Here is a 17,381-nt window from a genome sequence, read left to right on the forward strand (position 1 = left end):
ATTTTTGGACGATTAGCTAACGATTAAGATCTAAGATTTAAGTCAAAAAAAAAAACTTTTAAACTTTGAAAACTTAAATTTAAAATTCTCAACTAATATATGGACAGACGGACGTTAGCAAATCTATTTTAATAACTGTAAACTACCTTTGGATTGTCCTAAATTCTAAAGAGTGTAAAGGACTTTAAATATTTGTTTTAAATAATTTGAATGGACGGACATCACTTAATCAATACTGATAGCTCTAATGGGTTTGTTTTAGCAAACATTTATCTTTACTGTAATAACGTTACTTGTCGTGTAGATAAAGATTTAAAATATCAGACACCTTAAGACCCCAACCTTAACGGAGAAACGAAATATGTAGTTAAATCTACCAAGTTAATTTAAAGACTTTAATGTTTTTAAAATTGAAAATTGCGGAAATTACAAATGAAATATATGTTTGATTAATCCAAAAAATATGCTTAACTAGGTAACTAAGGTTCTCGGGAAGTTAACTTTCAAATACATAAAAGAATAGACGGACATTATTTATAAAGATAGACACACATTATTTATAAAGATAGACGGACATCATTCAAACTACTCTATTTTCTTTTAATTAGTTTAAGAATTATGAATTTAACAAAACAAATACCGAAATTCTTTGTGGTTTTAGTCCATGATCAGACTCCCTTTAGTATACAAAGTCTTTGAAAGGTCAATGTTAACAAACAAATGTAAAGACAGATATCGCTCCATCCATCCATTCGCAACTGAATTTTACTTCATTCACTAATGGGGAGATTATTAGATTACAACAAGATTTCGATTGATACGATATCTGGGGATTTGATGAAATATACATATATACTATATAACGGATGGACATTACAACATCGGTTTCTATTTAACAACAATGGAACCTTTATAAAGTTGTTTTAAAGAAATAGTTTTTCTTATTTTAATGACAACACCATCTGATTGAATTGGACCCATACGATATCAGGGTCTTGAACAAAAATTACTCTTAACTAAGATGTGTACTGAATCGACTTTTTTTATCTAGAAATGATGCTTTACGGATCTTTGAATGAAAATTGCAAAAATGATAATTGGAATAGGTGTCAGATTAATCTATTGTTTGACCCTTTAGATATCGGTAGACTTTTGAACGTGGATTTCGAAAAAAGTACTTTTTTAAAAAAGTATATTTTCAAAGAATCCACCTACTCCCAAGTTCTTTTAAAGTGAAAATTTCTGAAGAAAGGAAACTGTAAAACTATTTTAGTTAAAAACTTAGATTGAACTAAATGTAGAGAAATTTAAAACCGTTAAAAAAATTCATCTTTAACTGTTAAAAATTAAGATTAAAATATCAAAAATAATTGTCCAATTCACAATCGATGTCGTATCGTTGTATGTCATTTTTTAAAACAAAATTTTTTTAAACAAAAACAAATAAATTATAAAAAAATTACAACATACTACGACACAACCGTACAATATCCATTATGAATTGGATAAATATAAATTATTAATTTTACAACTTTTGTTTTAAAAATTTGTTAAAAAATTAATCTATTGTTTTAAACACAAATATAAAATTATCTCTCTTTAAAGCAGTGGGAATCGGTGTAAATGCTAAACAGATTTTCGGTTTTGATAGGTCTGTTTTAAACATATATTCATACAAGTTTTTCTTATCTTAATCAAAACAATTAATCATAATTAATACCCAACTATTGTTTAACATTTTAAACAATAGAAAATTATTTAAAATTTTTAATGTTTTAAAATAAATAAATTTGTTATTTGACTCTATTTTGAAAGTTATGACAGATTTCACACTGATTTTGTTTGAATAAAAAAAAGTTAACAGGTATTTTCTCGAGTTAAGACAAAAGCCCTAAACATAGATTTTAATTAAATGTCTAACAACATAACGCGCTAACAAATAATGTGTTAAAACTTCAAGGGGTGCCTAGTAAACAATCTACGAAAAGGTGTTGCTTTCTTATGTAAATAAAAGAAAAATAATAAATCAATTTAAAAATTTAATTTACAAATAAATCTCACTTTAACAAAGGGTTTACAATTATAGACCCCTTTGACTAATTGGATTTTTATTAATTTTTCTATTTGTCTTTGCAGCATTGTTGGGGATTTATTGGCAGCAGCAGCAACAGCAAGCAGAGGTGTCATCATAATCTCTAAACATATTCAAAAAATTTGTACTGGTGTTGTTGTAGTTGTTGTTAATAATTCTATGCTTGTCTGCCCAGAATGATGGAACATATTCCATCAATATCACTCTCTGGGATATCGTTAGCACATCCACTCTCTATCTCCACGGGACAAACACTTTCCAATCATTTTGGTAATAGTTCATCGGCTGTTAGTTCTTCAACCGGTAGTCATATTGAACAGTTAGCAGCAGCGGTACATCATCATCATCAGCAGCACCATCAGCAACAGCAACAGGCCCAACAACAGCATCAACATCATCATAATAGTCATTTGAATTCCGCCTCTAGTTTACAACAGAGCGGAGGTAATCATTTAACTTTAAATTCTTTGTGTGGTTTACAAAGTGTTCAGCATTCATCGGCTCCTACATTAGCCTCGCACAGTAACTCGGTTAGCAGTAGTTCTCAGCATTTACAACAGAATTCTAGCGCTCACAATTATATATTACATCACGCTTCACATCCCTCCAGCCATTTGCAAACGGTCGCTACTTCACACTCCAATAGCTCGCCTTCATTACACTCTCATCCACTCTCCTCCTCATCCAGCCGTTCTTTGGCTTCTTTAAGGCAAACGGATCACTTAAATCACTCCGCCGCTAATCACAGTCACTCATCAACGGCGGCAGATAACAGTTCCGTAGCAACGTCTTCAGCAAATTCATCAGCCATGGCGGCGGCAGCAGCAGCTCATCTGCATCACAGTGCCCAATCATCGCCCATGACAAATTTACATCAAAATATGGGCAGTCTTATGAATAGCGGCGGTAGCGCTAGGTAAGTGTAAAACTAATTATATGTTGCCTTATAAAGGAAGGGTTTTTATTAAAGTTCTTCCCTTTTTTTGCACAGCGATGTCTTTTTCAGCCTGATGATACAAAATACAACGAAACGTCAAAACGAAGAACATATAAAACGTCCAATGAATGCTTTTATGGTGTGGTCTCGACTGCAGCGCAGAAAAATTGCCCAAGACAATCCAAAAATGCACAATTCAGAGATATCGAAGAGATTGGGTAAGTGATTTTTTAAATACTATTCTTTTGTAAAATGTGTTGGACAGTTCTTTCAACAAGCTTTTATTTGATATTTCTATGGGCTGTAGACAAAACATTCTCGAAAATATGTTTGCATTCTCAAGATATCGGGGGCCTTTATGTAAACGATTTTGATGTTCGTACGGACAGACGGAAATTTTGCAAATTTCAAATAGCAAACTTTTCAAACATTTGTCTGAATCGTTATTGCATTAGTTGGATCAGTACAAATTTAAAGAGAGATTCCTAGAGTGCTTTACGTGAGCGCCTGCCTTGACAAACTAAGCGCACTGTAAGTGAATCACGTACGCATGTAAAAGTACATGCTCAAGTACTCGAGAAATGTCATCTCCGACAAGATTCGTTATAGAGTGTCTGACAATCTTCAAACGATTTCTAAAGCCATCCTTGATCAGAATGGTCTCTGTTGTTTCGACACCTGCACTTAGAGTCGTATTAGTGGTAGTGGAAGTATGGTATCTATCTATAAGTCTAGACATCGTTCCCTACACACATGGGACTTACTGCGGTAAGTTTCGACGTTTTGAGTTTCAACTAACTGCCATTCGAAGCGATCTTTCCATTATCCACAATAAGGCAAAGTTTGAAACAATGATCGGCGAGCAACCGTTAAGTTGGTATTCCTAGTAAGACCACGAGTGAATTGACTCGTCATTTATAGCTTTCCAATAGAAGGTGAGAGAGGTTCACCAAGGTAACATGCCCCATGATGATATCAACAACATTTGAAAAGTCGATTTGGGTTTCAACTACGTGCACCTCAAAGTGATCTTTTCAATATCCATCACAAGCTAAATTGCGAAACAATGAAGTGCAAGCAACTGGTATGATCTCTTGACTCGTCTCGTCATTGATTTGTCATTTATAGAATTCCAATAGAAGGTGAGAGCGGTTCACTAAGGTAACATGCATAACGATGATATTTGAAAAGTAGATTTGGGTTTAAACTATGTGCACCTCAAAAAGACCTTTCCAATATCCACCACAAGAAAAAGTCCGAAATAATGAAGGGCGGGTAACCGTTACCAGATAAGTTATGATCTCTTAACTCGTCTCGTCATTGACTCGTCATTTATAGGATTCCAATAGAGTGTGAGAGAGAGAGTTCACCAAGGTAACATGCCCCAGGATGATATCAAAAACATTTGAAAAGTTGATTTGGGTTTCAACTATGTGCACCTCAAAAGGACTTTTCAAATATCCACCACAAGCCAAAGTCCGAAACAATGAAGGGCGTGCAATCGGTACCAGAAAAGTTTTGATTTTTGTAATTTATAGAGTATTGAGTCTCAAGATTTCAATGCTGGGTTTCGCGCAGATATACAAGCCAATACCAAATGGTGGGCGGCGGCGGCTAAATTGCCGGCTCAATAGAACTTTTTTCCCGGAAATTGACATTATAAGCGTTTATTATATTGAAAAATCTCTGTATAATGGTCTGTACGATTCCAATCTTTATCAGCGGCTACGTTTAAGCCGGCTTAGCTTTTGAGCCGAATGAATTCGGCGGCGGAGTGGCTTGTAAAATATTACCAGCGGCCAGCTGCCGCCGATTTGAGCCGTTTCGGCTTGATGGATGTGCAACGCTAAAACAGCTTTAGTATCAAGAAAATCCTATTTACAGGGCAATAATTGACTAACATTCTACAACTCTTTCGATTTTCGATTAGTTCCTCTTTTAACAGGAAGTTAACAAGGATTAAAGCCAAAATTTTTGTTGTTGTAATACTACTATCAACCACTTTACACTTGTTCTATTTATAATGAAACTCTTTTTAAAAGTTTTATTCATCTTTCCTAACTAAACACAAACTTTCGAAATATGAGAACAAAATCCAAAAAACACTTAAACAAATTTGTTTTTAGCACTTAAATGACTTCTCCCAGGCTTTTAAAACACCTTCAGCCGGCAGCAATTGTTTAAATAACTATTTTGACCTAAGCACTTTTATAATCTCTGCTTGCCTTCCTTTCAATTACATATTGAATGTAAAACATTTTAAATGAATATTCAATTAGAAAAAAACCCTCAAATTTCGCCATAATCATTGGCACACTTAGTTCATCATATTTCCCACACTCTTTATACTGTAACTTACCCGCTAACACTTTACTTTCCTTTAAACAGCTTGTCGTTGAATGACTAAACGAAAATTTATTTGAAATCCTTAACGAGTGTTTGACAGACAGACAGACAAGCTAGTTAACAATTTTTTGAATTAATATTTTATATGTAGATAAGATTTTGAAGCAAATGACAAAGATGACATCAACTGTCAAACAATGACACTAGTTTTATCACGAATATAAAATAAAACAAACAAATAGATTTTACAAAATGACATGACACTATATAAAACACATACAGGATAAAATAAAGAGACAGAGAGAATGAGATTAAGCTCTTTTAAAAACCACTTCTTCCTAAAGCTAACAAACAAACTGAAGGGTTGCCAAATCACGCCCCTGAACAAAACCTAATCTGAGATATCAACGTTTTGTTGCAAGTTAACTAGTTGCAGCTTAGTTAAGTAGTTCGCTTTAAATAATCCCCGTTTAAGCCAAATGAGAAAATAGATGACGCGTGTCCCACAAATAATGCTAAACAACCAGTCATGTAACCACTGATTGAGAGACCCCGGCATATAAGAATCTTATGAAAATTTTTAATTTAATTTGAATTCAATTCAGTTCAATATGAGTAGTTTGGGTTTTAATTTCTTTCAGCCTAAAATAAGCTTGTCTACAGATAGTGTGAGTAGGTAGGAGGGTGAAATATTTGCCTTACGTTTGACACGTGTCCTTGGTACTGTATTAACTTTACTCTCTATTATTATTTCAATACAACGTCGTCACTTTTCTTTCTGCTCTCCCACCACCACCACCGCCGCTTCTGTTCTAATCCACATTTGATGCCGACGAGACATTTCTTTTAATGTAACTTTTTTTCATTTAGCATAACAAAGGCCCAAAAGTATGGTGACGTCTTCAAAATTACCCAAAAATTTCTTAGACTCAACAATGACACCAGGCATATTGTCAATTGTTGTGACACAATGACACAACGAGTTTATACGAATTTATTCACGATAGCTGACAGACTGTCTGTTTCAACAGAGATAGTCAGCAAATAAACTAGAAACTTATCGTCTTAAATATCATAAGCACCTTGTGTTAAGGATAATTGAAAATTGTTAAGAAAAATACCACAACCTGGTTTATATTTCTAAAGGTATTTGCATTAATTATTATATAAAATAAATAAGCGAAATAGAAGTTTTGCATATAAATGAAAATTATCTTTATTTGGAAACTATTTCCCAGATTAGTTGTTTGAATAACATTTTCCTCTTGGATTAACATTTAATTAAAAGTTAAGACAATGTATTTTAACATGAGGTATTTTGAGAGATTTGGGGCTTCTTATGGAATCATTGTGGCCACAAAGTTGTCAAAAAGACCACAATGTACACACAATAATTACGAAAGCAAGCTAAGATCAGCCTTAACATCTACACAAATTTTAGCTAAAGGACCAAGAAACACTGAAACACTTTTTTGCCACAGACATTTCCATGGAAAGCTCAAAAGTTCTGAATAAAAGTTCTCTTCTCTCCCATCGAAAGCACATGAATCCTCGAAACAATATGATCCTTTATAACTCCTTGCTATTCTCTTAATCATTAGGACTAATGATCATAACAATCGACACACGTTAATAACCTGAGATGATGGTATGTATCAAATTACTCTAGAATCCCCTCCGATTATATTTAGATCAATTGTACCGGGAGATTCCGCTCGTTTACTTTCGTTTCCTTGATATTCTCATATCGAGATCAGTACAATTTATGATATTTTATCATGTCTTTTGACGTTTGCTGTTTATAAGACATGTGTATATTGTGATCTCTTGTCAAATGATCTTTTGGAGATCAAGAGAAATCAGTTTCTGAACAAGCAGAAGTCTCGATGTAAAATTTCTCAAATTGAATTCATTCACATAACTTGATCTCTAGGAGGCTAGGGTCTGGCACAGTCAAATAGTCTAAATCAAGACAAACTCTGCACTCTTGCTGATAACGTTTGTGCGCTCGATTCTGGGTAGGCATTACGATCAGACATGCACCCAACTTTTCTTATTTAGTGAGCAAACGGTGCAGCAGCTTTTATCTAAGAAATGAGAACGAGTGCTTCGTACTCTCTGAGACCACTTAGACTTCTTTAGATGTTAAGTTAAAGTTTGGTTATGGGGATAGCTTGTGATTTAGCGAAAACACACGAAGTCTATTTGGCCTCTTGGGCGAACTTTTTATGTCCATGGTTTGGGAGCTTCAAACAAAGTTCATTAGATTTTTTTTAGGTACACATCATAAAATCTGATACCTTGTTCTTGGTCTGCTGCAGAGCAGGACAGCACATAGATCGTTTGGTTGTTTTACAAGTGTAGGTTGCAGTTGTTACATATAACTGAAATCCTACAGAAGAATGAGTTTTAATGCATCATGTGAAATCGTCTTACTTTGGTTTCCCTTACGCACTCTCATTAATAATATCTTCCTTACACATTGATGTCTATCAACATTGATCTTTATGAAGGAGAACATTTCTTCATTCGTGATCGATGAAAGCTGTCTTATTTCGAACATCCTATGGGAATATTAATGTTGTTGGACTTAATAGGATGCAGTCGAAGAGGTTCTTATTGATTCGCAAGAACATTGATCGCTAGTTGACTGCTAAAAGTAATCAATTTATGGGATATGGAAGTTAGGAGTTACCTTCGTAAGTGATCTCACAGCGATCCTAGTTGCAGGATTTAAGTGTATTACTAAATGGGAGCGGTAGTAGAGTTCTACATATATAAATGATCAGAAGAATTTATCGGATATGGATATTAGAGAATATTTTGGCAGGTGATCGAAGGGTATTAGAAGTGATCTTTACGTCCACTGTGCCCAAATAGAAAGAAGCATAATATGATTTATAACGGTTTTAAACCTTCGCGTAGAAAGATTTGCCGGAAAGAATATTCTTCAAAAATTTCTTTGTTTCGATCATAACAAAGTACTAAGCAAATTTTGCTTAAAATTTTTTTTTTAAAACTCAAGTTTTCCACTTGAAATAAAAAATCGTTTGATTAAAAACCGCTAAAATCTTTAAAGATTTTTTTCCATTTAAGCAAAAACTCAACAACTAAACAATTTATTTCAATGACTAACACAAATTTTATGTAACTAACAATAAAATGATTTGTTATTCTTATCCACAACACACACAGAAACCCCAACAATTTTTCTTTATATAGAAAAAAAAAACAGGATAATGCTTATTTTCAATTATATAATCGAAATAGTTTGTTGTTTGTTATTGTTACTGTTATTATTATTATGATTATGATAAGTATTTAATGTATTTTTCTCAATATTGTTGTTGTTGCGGTGGCCCAAAAGGTTTACTCTCACTTAGGTTAAAAAAAGGATATAAAAAATAGTTGTGTGTGTGTGTATAATCAAAACATATTGCTGCTGCTGCAACTGTTGTTGTTATTATTACTATTATAATGGTTGTTATTATTTTCATATTTTTTTATTATTTTTATTCTGTGAAGTAAAAAATATTTATTTTAAGGGAAAATAAAAAACTAAATAGAAAACATATTTCCAATCACCTTTTTGTTACAAGTACTCGGCGTACTTGAGTTATGAAAAAAATAACTAAAAAATATTAACTAACTGTTATTATTTTTTTCCATTTTTGGGTTCTGCTAACAATGTTGAAGTTGATGATGTCTGTTGCCTAAGCCTGTGAAGGACAACCTAATAATACAAGTACTTGTTAAACACCCTTACCGCTTTTATAGAATACTGTTTCAGCAACCGGAAACAAAAAAAAAAAGAACTCTGTCTTTATCATACAGTTATATATAAAAAAAGAAACAAAAAAGAATTCAAAAATTCAATTGTTACATTTTGGCGAAGCTTTTTGTAAAACGAGAATATTGTAACGAACGCAGGCAGTAATAAAAACATATATTTTTTAAACTAAAAAGCATAAATGGTTGGATGATGCTTGAAGTGTATAGAATTGAAAAAAAAAAAATTAAATCAGTGAGTAAATGGTGGGTTTGCCAAACAATATGTTTCCTGAATCTATCACAGTGTCTCAGTTTTCTGTCATATTGGGTTTGGCAAACAGCAACGGCAGACGTTGACTATACAGGACAATATGTTTTCTGTTATATTTTGTGGTTGTTGTTGTATTAGCATCCTTTGTTGTAGAAAAATTTTGATTAGGAAATTAAATCATATTTATCTGAAGTGGTCTATCTATCTATCAACAAACCGCAAACTGCAAACACACAACTACACAACAAATAGCTCGAGAAAATAAACTTTAAACTAAATTAAAGAGGATGTGAAGCGTAGAAAAATGGAAGTGAATGGAAACACTTTAACACAGTACTACAAGTAATTAGAGGGTTAGTGGGACAAATGGCGAAATAAAATAAACTATAGTCTAGACTTTATAGTCTACACTATAGACTGTACTATAGTTAGACTATATTCTGGTCTATAGTCTAGTCTACATTCTAACTTATAGTCTATAGATTAGTCCAATTTATTGTCTAGTCTATAGTCTAGTCTATAGTCTAGTCTATAGTCTAGTCTATAGTCTAGTCTATAGTCTAGTCTATAGTCTAGTCTATAGTCTAGTCTATAGTCTAGTCTATAGTCTAGTTTATAGTCTAGTCTAGTCTATAGTCTAGGCTATAGTCTAGTCTATAATCTAGTCTATAGTCTAGTCTATAGTCTAGTCTATAGTCTAGTCTATAGTCTAGTCTATAGTCTAGTCTATAGTCTAGTCTATAGTCTAGTCTATAGTCTAGTCTATAGTCTAGTCTATAGTCTAGTCTATAGTCTAGTCTATAGTCTAGTCTATAGTCTAGTCTATAGTCTAGTCTATAGTCTAGTCTATAGTCTAGTCTATAGTCTAGTCTATAGTCTAGTCTATAGTCTAGTCTATAGTCTAGTCTATAGTCTAGTCTATAGTCTAGTCTATAGTCTAGTCTATAGTCTAGTCTATAGTCTAGTCTATAGTCTAGTCTATAGTCTAGTCTATAGTCTAGTCTATAGTCTAGTCTATAGTCTAGTCTATAGTCTAGTCTATAGTCTAGTCTATAGTCTAGTCTATAGTCTAGTCTATAGTCTAGTCTATAGTCTAGTCTATAGTCTAGTCTATAGTCTAGTCTATAGTCTAGTCTATAGTCTAGTCTATAGTCTAGTCTATAGTCTAGTCTATAGTCTAGTCTATAGTCTAGTCTATAGTCTAGTCTATAGTCTAGTCTATAGTCTAGTCTATAGTCTAGTCTATAGTCTAGTCTATAGTCTAGTCTATAGTCTAGTCTATAGTCTAGTCTATAGTCTAGTCTATAGTCTAGTCTATAGTCTAGTCTATAGTCTAGTCTATAGTCTAGTCTATAGTCTAGTCTATAGTCTAGTCTATAGTCTAGTCTATAGTCTAGTCTATAGTCTAGTCTATAGTCTAGTCTATAGTCTAGTCTATAGTCTAGTCTATAATCTAGTTTATAGTCTAGTCTATAGACTATAGTCTAGTCCATAGTCTTGTCCATAGTCTGGTCTATGGTCTAGTCCATAGTCTTGTCCATAGTCTGGTCTATGGTCTAGTCTATATTCTAGTCTATAGTATTGTCTATGGTCTAGTCTATAGTCTAGTCTACTCTATAATCTAGTCTTTAGTCTTGTCTAGTTTATAATCTAAATTATAGTCTATTTTTGAATTTTCCTTATAATAACTTCGCATGGTTTAGAAACCTTATTTTACAAACAATTTTCTCTATGGAAATCATTACCTATTGTACATTACATCACACTTAGAGACATTGCACAGACCACATTTAATTTGTGTCAACTTTAACCCTCTCCACCAACAAGGAATCCGTATACGAAACAATAAACAATATCGTACCTTAGTCTGGAGTTGACAAAAGTTTGGTATTGTTTACAAATTTGTTAAGCAAAGACGTCGTCATTTTCGAAGTGAAAAAAATGAAAACCTTTTAACTTGTCTTTTGTTTCTAGATTTTTAATTAATTTGCTTGCCTGTTGTTGTTGCTATTGTTTCTTGACTTTTGTTTTTGCGAAGCCATTCTTGTATTACACAGTACACTATATATAGCAACAACAAATAACTCTTTTTACTTGCAATTTTACTCCATAACAGATGATATTCTTACAGAAAAAAAGACCCAATATTAACAACAGCAATAATACTCATACATTCTAATGTTCGTAGTTAAGCTCATGTTTTGTTATTGTTGTTTTCTAACTGCATATTATTACTCTTGCTAATGGTAACCTGTGTATGTGAGTAGAGTTTATTAAACTGGTTCAATTAAATGTATGTTTGCAAGCCTCACGAGTAAACGACCATGTACGAGTTCATCAATTTATGTTTTTTTTATTTCGTTTCATTTCAATTTCTTATTGTTGTTGCTGCTTGTGATATGCGTGGGGGGCTTCTTTTCTCAAGTTATTTGTTTTTGCTCAACTGCATAACAATTCATTCGTGATTAATTATAATTGTTGCTGTTGTTGTTATTAATGTTGTAGTTGTCGTTTTCGTCAATCATTGTCTTCATTTTCATAATTACAATTTGTTTGAATGATTATTTTTGCTTTAAAATATTTTTTTCTTGCTTTTTTAGAAAATTAATGTTGTTTTAGTTTAGGTGATGCAGGGTAAATAAAACACTCCTATTTCGGTTCTAGTTCAGTTCTAGTTCAGTTTTAGTTCAGTTCTAGTTCAGTTCTAGTTCAGTTCTAGTTGAGTTTTAGTTCAGTTCTAGTTCAGTTCTAGTTCAGTTCTAGTTTAGTTCTAGTTCAGTTCTAGTTCAGTTATAGTTCAGTTTAAGTTCAGTTCTAGTTTAGTTCCAGTTTAGTTCTAGTTCAATTCTAGTTCAGTTCTAGTTCAGTTCTAGTTCAGTTCTAGTTCTAGTTCTGTTCTAGTTCTGTTCTAGTTCAGTTCTAGTTCAGTTCTAGTTCAGTTCTAGTTCAGTTCTAGTTCAGTTCCAGTTCAGTTCTAGTTCAGTTCTAGTTCCGTTCTAGTTCAGTTCTAGTTCAGTTCTAGTTCAGTTCTAGTTCAGTTCTAGTTCAGTTCTAGTTCAGTTCTAGTTCAGTTCTAGTTCAGTTCTAGTTCAGTTCTAGTTCAGTTCTAGTTCAGTTCTAGTTCAGTTCTAGTTCAGTTCTAGTTCAGTTCTAGTTCAGTTCTAGTTCAGTTCTAGTTCAGTTCTAGTTCAGTTCTAGTTCAGTTCTAGTTCAGTTCTAGTTCAGTTCTAGTTCAGTTCTAGTTCAGTTCTAGTTCAGTTCTAGTTCAGTTCTAGTTCAGTTCTAGTTCAGTTCTAGTTCAGATCTAGTTCAGTTCTAGTTCAGTTCTAGTTCAGTTCTAGTTCAGTTCTAGTTCAGTTCTAGTTCAGTTCTAGTTCAGTTCTAGTTCAGTTCTAGTTCAGTTCTAGTTCAGTTCTAGTTCAGTTCTAGTTCAGTTCTAGTTCAGTTCTAGTTCAGTTCTAGTTCAGTTCTAGTTCAGTTCTAGTTCAGTTCTAGTTCAGTTCTAGTTCAGTTCTAGTTCAGTTCTAGTTCAGTTCTAGTTCAGTTCTAGTTCAGTTCTAGTTCAGTTCTAGTTCAGTTCTAGTTCAGTTCTAGTTCAGTTCTAGTTCAGTTCTAGTTCAGTTCTAGTTCAGTTCTAGTTCAGTTCTAGTTCAGTTCTAGTTCAGTTCTAGTTCAGTTCTAGTTCAGTTCTAGTTCCGTTCTAGTTCAGTTCTAGTTCTAGTTCAGTTCTAGTTCAGTTCTAGTTCAGTTCTAGTTCAGTTCTAGTTCAGTTCTAGTTCAGTTCTAGTTCAGTTCTAGTTCAGATCTAGTTCAGTTCTAGTTCAGTTCTAGTTCAGTTCTAGTTCAGTTCTAGTTCAGTTCTAGTTCAGTTCTAGTTCAGTTCTAGTTCAGTTCTAGTTCAGTTCTAGTTCAGTTCTAGTTCAGTTCTAGTTCAGTTCTAGTTCAGTTCTAGTTCAGTTCTAGTTCAGTTCTAGTTCAGTTCTAGTTCAGTTCTAGTTCAGTTCTAGTTCAGTTCTAGTTCAGTTCTAGTTCAGTTCTAGTTCAGTTCTAGTTCAGTTCTAGTTCAGTTCTAGTTCAGTTCTAGTTCAGTTCTAGTTCAGTTCTAGTTCAGTTCTAGTTCAGTTCTAGTTCAGTTCTAGTTCAGTTCAGTTCTAGTTCAGTTCTAGTTCAGTTCTAGTTCAGTTCTAGTTCAGTTCTAGTTCAGTTCTAGTTCAGTTCTAGTTCAGTTCTAGTTCAGTTCTAGTTCAGTTCTAGTTCAGTTCTAGTTCAGTTCTAGTTCAGTTATGGTTTAGTTCTTGTTCAGTTGAGGTTCATGCTTTAGTTCCAGTTCAGTTTAAATAATTTCAGCTTTCATATCATTTCTTTAATTGCAATTCATTAACTTCTATTGCCTACTTTAAGGTTTTTTAAATAAAAATTGTTTAACTTTTTTTTGTTCAGCAACTTTTTAACTTTAAGAGATGCGGTTCATTGATAAAAATTGTACATTTAATTAATCACACAATATTTCATTTATTATTATTTTTTTGTATTCTTTATTTGTTTTTTTTTATTCTTTCAACAGAAAAAGTAAAATTTTCATTAAAAAAGCTGCACTGAACAAAACAAAAGCAAAACATATAAACAAACACAAACTCCAGACTATAATTAATGACAGTTACAATCTCAAATACAATTACCATGAATTACGTGGAAAAAAATAACGGGGAGAGAACTCTCAATATGAAAATTTTGTGAAGCACACACTTGAATGAATGTATGTGTGTGCTTTTTTACTCTTTTTTTTTGTTTTTTCCTGTTTTAATAGAAGTTGTTGTTGGTTTTTTTTTCATGCATTATTGTTGTGTTAGTGTTTTTTTTTTGTTGCTCCCATTTAGCCTTTAAAAAGGAAATTCGCACCGCCATTTTTTTGTAACCTTTTCAATTTGAGTTTTTTTGTGTTGTTGCGGGGAAAGAGAAGTGGATGTTTGGTTGTATGAATGGTATTTTTTTCCTGTTTGGTTTGTTATTTATTTAAATAATATTGTACAGTACAAAATAATGAGCTCTTTGGAAGTCTTTTGTTTAACAAAAAGTTGGTTTTTTATTATTTCATTATTTTATTATTGAAAAAAATGTGAAACAAAAAGAATTTTACATTTCAAGTGTAAAAGTTTGACATTGCTATAATGTGGCAACTGTTTCTCAGTTTTATTCATTCATTCATTTATTTATTGAACAAAATGGTCGACTCTTTACAAATTAAAGTGTTTGAGTTTGGTTGTTGTAGGAGTTTGTAGTTAAAATGAAATTGTAATAAATCAGTTTTATTTTTGGCTAAAATTCTTAATTAAAAATGACTTTACACTAACAATCAATTAATTAAATAAAAATTTTGCTATAATTGTTAAATTAAAAACTTAACGAAACTTTATTTTTCGAAAAACCTTATACTAAAAGTATAAGTACGAAGCATTTTGTAAGGAAATTCTAACAATTTAAAATCTTTAAAATATTTTCATTTTTTTTTTTTATCAATTTAAAAACTTTACGAAACTTTATTTTTTAATGAAAGGAATTTTACTGAAAATTTGTTTATATTTAATGAAAGCTAATATACTGATACTTCAATTTAATAAAATTTTTAAATTTTAAGCTATTAAAAAAATTAACGAAACTATATTTTTCAGAATGAAAGAAAGCGAAATAGAAATTTTATCATATTCGTATAGCATGTAATTAAAACGTCCAAATTATTTTATTTTGATCCATTTAAAAAACTTAACGAAACTTTATTTTTCCGAACGTAAGGAATTTTAACATAATATTGTTCCCATTCAATCAAAGCTTATGAACTGATAGTTAAATTTACTAAAAATGTAAATTTTTAGCCAAATAAAAAACTTAACGAAACTTTATTTTTTTAACGAAAGAATTTTTTAGAGAAATTTTCACACATTCATATAGCTTAGTTATACTACTATTGTAAACTGTTTAAAATTTGTATTTCTGTCCATTTAAAAAACTTAACGAAACTTTATTTTTTTAACGAAAGAATTTTTTAGAGAAATTTTCACACATTCGTATAGCTTATTTAAGCTACTATTTTAAATTGTTTAAAATTTGTATTTCTGTCCATTTAAAAAACTTAACGAAACTTTATTTTTTTTGACGAAAGAATTTTTTAGAGAAATTTTCACACATTCGTATAGCTTAGTTAAGCTACTATTTTAAATTGTTTAAAATTTGTATTTCTGTCCATTTAAAAAACTTAACGAAACTTTATTTTCTTAACGAAAGAATATTTTAAAGAATTTTTCACACATTCGTTTAGCTTATTTAAGCTACTATTTGTAACTGCTTAAAATTTTTATTTCTGATCATTTAAAAAAACTTAACGAAACTTTTTCTTTTTAACGAACAAATTTTTAAAGAAAATTTTCACATATTCGTATAGCTTTGTTAAGCTACTATTTGAAATTGCTTAAAATTTTTATTTCAGACCATTTAAAAAACTTAACGAAACTTTATCTTTTTAACGAAAGATATTTTTAAGAACATTTAATCAAATTCATATAATATATCTAAAATACTAAAACAATCCAGCAAATATTTCACATTTTGAACACTTTTAAAACTTAACGAAACTTAATTTTTTTAACTATAAAATTTCTAATGATAATTTGACGTAATATAACTAAATTCGTTCAAAATGTGATAAAATACAATTTAATTTAACTTAACGAAACTTTATTTTTTTCCTACCACAAGAACTTTAGTTAATTTTTATATAAAATTTCCTTTACCTTCTGCTAGTGTAAACACATTTTCCATTATAAGCTGTTATTTAGAATTAAACTTTCTCTAATACCTTTGGGCTTTAGCAAACTGACTAAAACATTCTTTGCATTTAATTGTAAAAGTTTTTAATTAAAACTTAAATTCATTCAATCATACTTTATGAAAAAAAAACTTTATTTGAAATTTAAATTTTCATACAATTCAATGGAGTGTCTCTCTTTCTCCTTTAAAAGCACTCTAATCAATAATAAATATGACATTGGCATAATCCTTCAATACAATTAAACTTTCAAGCCATATTTGGCAGTTTAAAATAACAACAAAAGCAAACAAACAATTGTTTGTGAAAAATGAGAACTTTTCAATTTAGTTTGTAAAGCGAAAAAAGTAAACATCAACAACAATAATAAAAAGTAAGTTTTAACCTTTTTCGGCTAAAGCTTAAGCATATATTTGAACTGATACAGCCCCTTTAATAGTAAAAACTCCCTCGTTTCCTCAATCCACTTTTAACATAGCTTGTTTTTTTTTTTTCATTGTTATACAATAGAGGCTCCCCTTTTTTGGCTTTAGTTTAAACAAGGAAGGGAGAGAGAGAATGAGAACATGTACTCGATAACAAAATACAATTTCGACAATGTTATCAAACAAAGGACAATAGCTGCAACTGACAGCAAATATTATGCTTCTGTCAATTGACAAAATGGATGTTTTAAATGGAATTGTATTTCGTTATACAAATAATATAGAAAATAATGTATGTTTTTCTTATTTGAAATAACAAAGAAAAAAATTGATTTTAAAATAAGTTTTCAAAAAAAACTTTTAAATATTTTCAAAGTTAATATAAAAAGTTAAAGAAACATAGAGAATAATTTAATACGAAGTTTAAGAATTTGTTTAACAATAAAGTTAAGAGATTATTTAAAAAAAGTTTAAACTTACCAATTTTTAACAACACATTTAAAGAAATCTGCAAAATAAAAAGAAAGAAAAAAGTTAATTTTAGAATGCATATAGAGAAATAGAAGAGAACAAGAAGAATACTGGAACTAGACTAGAGCTGCAGTAGATCCAAACTAGAACTGAACTAGAACTGAACTAGAACTGAACTAGAGCTGAACTAGAACTGAACTAGAACTGAACTAGAACTGAACTAGAACTGAACTAGAACTGAACTAGAA

The 17,381-nt window shown here is 31.2% G+C and overlaps 1 protein-coding gene and 1 long non-coding RNA gene across 2 annotated transcripts in view; one reads left to right on the forward strand and one right to left on the reverse strand.

The window, feature by feature from the left end:
- The window catches only part of LOC124420079, a 74,673-nt gene that overhangs the window by 21,562 nt on the left and 35,730 nt on the right, over positions 1-17,381 (reverse strand). The window contains exon 3 of the long non-coding RNA XR_006941016.1: positions 17,143-17,170. This is a non-coding gene — a long non-coding RNA (uncharacterized LOC124420079). The remainder of the gene's footprint in view (positions 1-17,142; positions 17,171-17,381) is intronic.
- LOC111675227 (box A-binding factor) overlaps positions 1-17,381 on the forward strand; it is a 52,596-nt gene that overhangs the window by 14,349 nt on the left and 20,866 nt on the right. Inside the window, exons 2-3 of the mRNA XM_023435954.2 lie at positions 2,137-3,008; positions 3,084-3,247. Coding sequence (XP_023291722.1) covers positions 2,269-3,008; positions 3,084-3,247 — 904 coding nt within the window. The 5' untranslated portion in view covers positions 2,137-2,268. The remainder of the gene's footprint in view (positions 1-2,136; positions 3,009-3,083; positions 3,248-17,381) is intronic.

The sequence above is a fragment of the Lucilia cuprina genome, chromosome 5, assembly GCF_022045245.1.
Source record: "Lucilia cuprina isolate Lc7/37 chromosome 5, ASM2204524v1, whole genome shotgun sequence".
Classification (NCBI taxonomy): Eukaryota; Metazoa; Arthropoda; class Insecta; order Diptera; family Calliphoridae; genus Lucilia; species Lucilia cuprina.